Below are 8,621 nucleotides of genomic sequence, written 5' to 3'. Positions count from 1 at the left end.
GAGTATTCCTACCCCCATTCTGAGTATCTTTGGGTATGGGACATATGACCCAATGCTCATCGTATTCACCTTCATTCATAGACTTTAGTACGGTTTGAGTCGAACGATTGATAAGGTCTTTATCATTGCGAGAAACAACTACAAAGACTCTTCTCTCTCCACTTGAAAGTTAGTGTGATTCTCGTCATCCAGTAACTATCAAGTCTATCCATTCTTTATTCTATTCAATTCTCAATCATTCCATTCAAATCATTTCAATCTCAACCATCCATTTTCGTTTGCCTCCATCATCTTGTTTTCAGCCCTAATGGGCTGAACTACGAAAGCTCTGATTTCCTTATTGCACTATGAGGATATGTAGGCAGGAGAATCCAGTTTCTTCGCGAGCCACCCTATTTATCAAGCAATCATTCTTCATTCATGCAATCTATACCATCTTTTTTAGATCAATCATATTTCTCCTTGGATTCCGTGTATATCCTTTTAGGACGTCCTGATGATAGTCCATCTCTTCAATCGAGGGTTGTTTGGATCTTATCCCAAACATTTAATTTATTATTTTTCGTCTAACACGCTACTTTACTCTTCGATTAAGAGTTTATCCTCCTCCTGGATCCAAGATACTATCCTGAGTTGATCTCGAATCATCAATTCCCCAGCAAGTGATACACTACTCCTTGCACTCCAGTACTATATTTCTTCCTTGAATAAGTGTTTGTCTTGTAAGTCCCTGTTGCTTAGACAAACATCCCTCTCTCTATTCTCGTAGTTCCGAACTACGATTGCTCTTATTTTCTCATTGCACAATGAGAATTCGTATGCACGAGGATGCGAATCCTTGGCGAGCATACTTCTAATTATTCCTTCCGCCTTAGGGCATCATCCATATTTTTCACTATCCATTATCTATCTTCGATCATAAATCGTTCACACAGTGACATATTATACCTTTGACATCGAAATACACTTTCTTTGGAATTCCATACATACCCTTTTAGGACGCCTAATGAATAGTCCGCTTTTGTACCTAGAGTTGTTTGGCTTGTACCAAGACATTTAATTCCTTCTTTTTCGGCCAACCATATAGTGATACCATGTCTTAGACCCCTCACTTGTGGTTCATGCCACCTTTCCCTCTATGGTACAACTTCCATTTCTCCTATGGATTCCAATACACCTTTCACCTTTTGATTTCAAACTATACATTTTCAATCAATTATCACCAGATATATTATTCTGTGACTTTGGGTCACTTCACTCTATTCATTTCCATGCTACCTTCGTATTCTACCTTCATTCACTCGATGTGATATACCTATTCTTTGAGCCGAATACAATATCCCTTTGTGCTCCATCTTGCACCCTTTTTGTGAACCAAGAGCCGATTTGTTTGTCTTGTCAGACCTTGTAGCTTAGACAAAAATCTCCTTACGTACTTTGCAACCGTGTTTAGGCAACCCTTTCTTTTCGGTTATTCCAATACAGTGATACCATGTCTTAGACCCCTCACTTGTTTGTTCATACCAGTTTTACTCTTGAGTTCATATTTTCACCCCTTGTTGGAGTTCAAATCATACAATTCTTTGGTTCAGACCATACCTTTAATCACTCTTCTTTTCATCTCCTCCATTAGTTCTCTGAACTACGGAGCTCTGAATTCCTCATTGCACTATGAGGATACATGGGCATGAGGGCCCCAATCCTCACCTAGCACTTTATCTATTGCCTTTCCTTTCCCCTTATTCTTTTTGCGAGTAATATGTAGATAACACCTATTCGAGCGAGAAAAATCAAAACGGTTCCCATGGAGTACCATGGATGTTTGGGGTGCTAATACCTTCCCCTTGCATAACCGACTTCCTTACCCAGTATATCTCTTTCCCCCGGGTTTTATCGATGTTTTCCCTTCACTTTGGGGATAAATAAAGTTCGATGGCGACTCTGTTGTATGTTCGAGCGTGCGATACGTTCGAGTATATTTCCGCTAGCTTCAGCTGGGAACTCTATTAGGGATACTTCGTTATTGAGAGTATTTCCTAGTCGCTAAAAGGAGTCGAGCCTAGTTTAGGTTGTTCCCTCGCTAGTTTATGTGCTTAACTCATAGTTATACTCGCTTTTATTTATCACATTTCTTATTCTCTTTATATTATGGATATATCTGTTACATTGTTGTTGGGATGGGTTATACTACATGAGAGGAAAGCTCTATACCCGAGCTTAGTATACACATAGGTTAGACTCGTGGATAGTCGTCTACACCTGAGTTTCGCGCGTTGGGTGTCACGAGAACCACACCCAGACTAGATTCACTTGGAAGTACTTTTGTCCTATGAGTATTCACTACGACATGGTATTTTCATTTCGAGTCGATGGCTCTGGGAGACCTTCTAGGGACCACCTTGGAGCACATTCCACGCATGTGAGGGGGATATGGGTTTTTATTGTAGGAAACCATAGACTCTACCTACCTTGATACTCATGCTACGTCGAACTTTTGAGCTTGCAACATGTGGCACTTACAGATTATCCAAAACTTGCCAGAGTTTCGAGTCCATGTGACTTATTATCATCTCATCATTACATTATCATTCATCATGACCAAATTTTTGCATATGCATGTCTTTCCCAGGAATCCAAGAGTCCAGTCTATTTACCAAGCAATTGAGGTGAAGCATGAATCCCGAGAGAAAGAGCATCCACAATTACAAGTTTGTGGAACCTCACTTGGCTGTGTTGAGAGGACAAGGGGCACGTTTAGACCTGACTCACAAAGACGCCTTCAAGGAAGCATATGGTAACCTTCTGTGTATTCTGAACACCGAGGTCAACATCACCATTGCGCACACCTTGGTGCAGTTCTACGATCCACCACTAAGGTGCTTTACTTTCCAAGATTACCAGCTAGTGCCGACATTGGAAGAATACTCTCATATTCTGGGTATTAAGATTAAGAACCAAGTGCCCTACATCCGCACTAAGGAACTTCCTGAATATCGAGAACTTGCTGAAGCTCTGCATATGGGAAATAAGGAAATAGAATTGAACCTGAAACCAAAGGGTGGAATCCATGGCTTCACCTTTAAGTTTCTCGTAGACAAATCTATCACCTTCGTTGAAGCTGGGAGTTGGATGCCCTTCAACGCCCATCTAGCTTTACTTATCTATGGGATTATCTTGTTTCTAAATATGGAGGAGCTCGTAGACTTGGCTGCTATTCACATCTTCTTGACTCAGAATCCGATTCCCACACTTCTTGCTGATACTTACTATTCAATCCATGTGAGAACCCAGAAGAAGAAAGGGATTATCGTTTGTTGCACCCCTTTGCTGTATATATGGTTTATTTCGCATCTACCCAACAAAGGTCCTTTCATTGAGAACAAAGATAACTTGAAAAGGTCCCAGCGGATCATGTCCTTAAAAGCCGAAGACATCCCTTGGTATTCTCGAGTGTACGGTGGTGTCAAGCTAATCCTCAATTGTAGGGATTTTCCTAATGTATCTCTTCTTGGTACAAAGGGAGGAATCAACTACAACCTGAGGTTAGCATTGCGGCAACTTGGATATCCTATGGTGGACAAACCTGATCTCGAAAGTGTAGAGGGTTTTGTTTTATACGAAGGGGTCGAAGAGCCCGAGCTGATCAAGAAAAATGTCAAGGCCTGGGTCGATTTGTCCTCAAGGAAGAGCAGAGATGGGAAAGAAAAATTGTATCGCCAAGGAAGCTTACACCAGTTGGGTCAAGAGAAGAGTTAGTGAGGTCTTGTTGCCGTTCCCGCCCGAACCATCCATGAACCTCCAACCTCCTGAGCCAGAGAACCAACCAAATTCTGAAGTAGATGAATTGAAGAAGGTTATCAAGACCCTAGAGAAAGAGAATGACGATCTCAAATCTAAGCTTTCTAAGACCTCATTGGAGAAGGAAACCTGAAAATTCAATCTGAATCAGAAGAGAGACTGAGTTCGTCAAGCAGATGATGAGGTACAGACAGAGTTTTTCAAAAGACTCAAAGTGGATGACACCCTCAAAGGGACTTATGCCAGCCTGACAACCAAAAAGAAGCAGTTAGCCGAAGCCCAATGCCGAGCCGGTAAAGCAGAACTAGAACACATGAAGCAAATGAAGAAACTTCAAATCCTGCTAGAAGCTTGTAAGAATGAGTTGAAGGATGAGAGAAGCCGTAACAAACAACTAGAAGTCACCCTTCGCCAAAATCAATACGAGCTGAATCAGAGGATAGAAGAGATCCAAGAGTTGAAGGGGCAATCACATGGGAACCTGAAAGACAGCAACACGCCGTTGAACAAGCATCCTGAAGACCCCTTCAACCGAGGGAAGACAATTGCAAACAACATGCCAAGCAAGCCAGTTCACAACCCCCCACCTGAAGGGAGTGCAATGTTGGGAAAATGGGGCGCTTTCCTGTCCCCCAAATCCCAGGCTTACTATGAAAAGTTGTTATCCAATTGCTTCTAGTCGCTTGTATTCCACTAGATTGAGATCTGATAGGACTAATGTGACCTTCGTGTAGCCGATGGGCATTTGTTTGATGTACTTGCATGTTTCTTTATTGACATTGAATAAAATAGTTTCTCGATTATTGGCTTCATAAACTGTCTCTCTTTATTCGCTCCATAATTGCTTGTGTTAAATAAACTCGCGGATTCCCTGGAATTGTTTCCTTTACAAAAATAATAATAATGATGAATGCATATATCAAATCTTTTTTGCATACATACATGCATCCACGCATTTACTTGCCAAAAGCCGTCAGAAAACAAAATGCTTACACTTTCCATTTTTCTATAGCAACAACGACGACTCGTCATCTGTACTACACACGTTCCAACAAGTCCAGAATTATGGCTGAATACGAAGCTGACAATGCTGCTGTCCGCGAATCCCTTGCCCAGGTGCAAGGTGAGATGAACCTATTCAGGGGGAACATGGAGACCATCCTCGAGATCCTCCAGTCTCAGAGGAACCCTGCCTCTGTTGCTGCCAACGTCACCCGTGTTGCTGGGGTGACCATTCCTGATGCTGCTGCTGGCACTACCTCGGCACTCCGGCAGAAACTATGGTGCCTAATTCTAGGAACCGTCAGGTGGTCACCATGGACCCTGCTAGGCTTGCTGCTGCCTACCCGTGGGGAATTCCCCCACACCTTGTTGCTAGTCTCGCCAATGGGAGAGCTTTCTTCCCTCACTCGACTCTTGCTTTCGCTGTTGCTGCTGGGAACATTGGTTTCCCGTGGGCTCTCCCCACTCTCCAAACTACTTCGGTTAATGTTGCTGAGCCAGACGACAACCAGGGTCAGGTCCCTGACGACCTCCCTAATGATGAAGAGGACTACCGAGGCTTGTAACACCCTTCTAAAATACCCCAAAATTAATTAAAATAATAAACATATAATCAGAGTAATAGTGCACCAAGGGTGTCACACAAACATTCCACCATTTAAACAATATAACCATCATGCTCTTTTATTTAATTTAAATATAAAGTATTTGCACAATTACGCAGCGGATAGAGATCAACTCAATCATGCAAAACATGTAACATCACATGTAATTTAGTTCAACAACAACAACAATAGTCAAAGTTTTCCCGCCCGATGTTACATCTATCAGAGCATGACCCACTAGGGAGACTACACTAGACTCCAAGCATTTGCTTCTACTCAACTCATTTCTCGTTACCTGAAAAATAGTTGTAAGGGTGAGTTCCTCAATCAATATAATAAGCATTATAAAACAACATGTAATGCCAAGTAATTAACACATCAATCGCCCTAATTGCAATACACATTCAGTAATAGCTCATTGGCTTAAACATCATACTCAACATCAATATACAATACCAGTATAATCTCAAATCATACTTAACAACAACACAACACACGTATAATATTGGAACACATCCATTCATATTATACGCCATACATATTTTTATGCAATGAGACTCTACACATGCGGTACCGACTATTCTTGAACATATAGTTCAAGCTCACCGATCCCTCCAGATACGGCTACTAAGCTCACTAGTCCCACTCATTTGAGACCTAGTGACTCACTCACTAATTCCTCACCATGGGAATTAGCTACAGCCCCGAAGGCTAGACTATGCACACTAATCATCTAGTATGCAAACATCAACAACAAACCCACAATGGTTCACTCACTAATTCCTCACTATGGGAATTAGCTACAGCCCCGAAGGCTATGCCATGCATGCTAATCATCTAGCAATGCAACATCAACAATAATTCAAGAATAAACATATGCTCACACTCTGAGCCATACAACAGTCCATTCACACATACATGCATAATATATACATTCACAGCATCATGTACATCATTATACATCATCAATCTTTCATCACATAAGCATGTCAGATTATGCCAAACAACAATCACAATATTAGTACATTTTCAATATTGCATATACTGCTCAAAACAGCGGGAATTTATCCCTATTACACCATAAGCAACATAGGCCAACCCTCAATTAGGTACACCACATTTAAAAACAATAATTTTTCACTCTGCAACAGTGTTAACCGGTTAACGCCCTGGGTTAACCGGTTAACGCAGGCAAAACTCACTTTCTGGCAAAACGCAACAGCGTTAACCGGTTAACACCCTGGATTAACCGGTTAACGCAGGCAAAACTCAATATTTTCACATTTCAATACAGTGTTAACCGGTTAACACCCTGGGTTAACCGGTTAACGCAGACCAAACAACGATTCCTGCGCTAACACACGGCAGAATGCAGAATTCCGCCTTTGGAGGACTTCCGGACCTCCGATTCCGATTCCGTAAAAAGCTATACGATCGGGAAAACATTACTCACACAAATACCAATTTAATTTCAACTTTCAGCACAGTTCATCCCACAACATTTCAACATTTACAAATCCCAATTAGGGTCAAATTAACGGCTTATCACTACCCATGACATATTATCCCAAAATACCCATTAATCGACGATAAACCCCCCTTACCTGAGTTAATCGACGAATCTTTAAGCTCCAAACTCTTCTCTCTTCAACCTTCAGCCCTTGCTCTGTCTCTTTGCCCTTTCCTCTTTCACGATCGTTTCTCTGTTTTTCACGTGAAATGTTTTTACTCCCAATGGGACTTTTTTCCTTAATTCCATCTTATATATATTTTCCAAATAATAATTATTATTCCAAAATAATAATAATTCAAAAAAAATAATAATAATAATAAAATTTTCAATTATTTAATTAAATTAATAATTAAATTATTAACTCAATTCAAATAATTATTTTATTATTATCGGGGTGTTACAACTCTCCCCCACTAAAAGAGTTTTCGTCCTCGAAAACATACCTCAAGCGAACAACTCTGGGTAAGACTCCTTCATCTTACTCTCCAGTTCCCAAGTCACGTTGCCACCTGCTGGTCCTCCCCAAGCTACCTTCACCAAGGCAATCTCTTTACCCCGCAACTGCTTCAACTCTCGATCCTCGATCCTCATAGGTGATGTTTCAACAGTCAGGTTATCTCTCACCTGTACATCATCTATTTGGACTACATGCGACGGATCATGAATGTACCTCCTCAACTGAGACACATGAAAAACTTCATGCAAATTCGCAAGCGACGGCGGTAAGGCGATACGATAGGCTACTTCTCCTATCCTCTCCAAAATCTGATAAGGACCAATAAATCGAGGTGTCAACTTCTTCGACTTCAAAGCTCGACCAACACGAGTTATCGGAGTGACGCGAAGAAACACATGATCTCCCTCTTGGAACTCAAGTGACTTCCTCCTCTTATCATGATAACTCTTCTGACGACTCTGAGCAATTCTCATCTTCTCCTGAATCATCTTAATCTTGTCTGTAGTCTGTTGAACAATCTCCGGTCCAACCACAGCACTCTCACCGGACTCATACCAACATAAAGGTGTCCGACATCTCCTACCATACAAAGCTTCAAACGGTGCCATACCAATGCTCGAATGAAAACTATTGTTGTAGGTAAACTCAATCAAAGGCAAATAACAATCCCAAGCACCTCCCTTTTCCAAAACACAAGCTCTCAAAAGATCCTCTAGTGACTGAATCGTCCTCTCAGTCTGACCATCAGTCTGCGGATGATATGCAGAACTCAGTCTCAGCTTAGTTCCCAAAGCCTTCTGCAAACCTTCCCAGAACTTCGATGTAAATCTAGGATCTCTGTCTGAAACAATACTCGACGGAATACCATGCAAACTTACAACCTTCTCAATATACAACTCAGCTAATCTCTCTAACGGATAATCCATTCTGATCGGAATGAAATGAGCCGACTTCGTCAATCTATCCACAATCACCCAAATAGCTTCAAAATTCTTACTTGTCCTCGGCAAACCAGAAACAAAATCCATACTGATACTATCCCACTTCCACTCTGGAATAGCCAACGGTTGCATTAGTCCAGACGGCTTCTGATGCTCAATCTTTGACTTCTGACAAGTCAAACAAGAATAAACAAAACTCGCAATTTCTCTTTTCATTCCCGGCCACCAAAATAACTTCTTCAAATCATGATACATCTTCGTAGCTCCAGGATGAATACTTAAGCCACCACGATGTCCCTCCTCAA

At 41.4% G+C, this 8,621-nt stretch overlaps 1 protein-coding gene across 1 annotated transcript; it reads left to right on the top strand.

Moving 5' to 3' along the window:
- The first annotated feature begins 2,673 nt into the window (after positions 1 to 2,673).
- Positions 2,674 to 3,756, top strand: LOC127081162 (uncharacterized). The gene has a single exon (XM_051021445.1). It carries the CDS (start codon positions 2,674 to 2,676, stop codon positions 3,754 to 3,756), a length of 1,083 nt encoding a protein of 360 aa, XP_050877402.1.
- Positions 3,757 to 8,621: the final 4,865 nt, after the last annotated feature.

The sequence above is a fragment of the Lathyrus oleraceus genome, chromosome 5 (assembly GCF_024323335.1).
Source record: "Lathyrus oleraceus cultivar Zhongwan6 chromosome 5, CAAS_Psat_ZW6_1.0, whole genome shotgun sequence".
NCBI classification, from domain to species: domain Eukaryota; kingdom Viridiplantae; phylum Streptophyta; class Magnoliopsida; order Fabales; family Fabaceae; genus Lathyrus; species Lathyrus oleraceus.
This window is presented reverse-complemented; position numbering and strand designations above follow the sequence as displayed.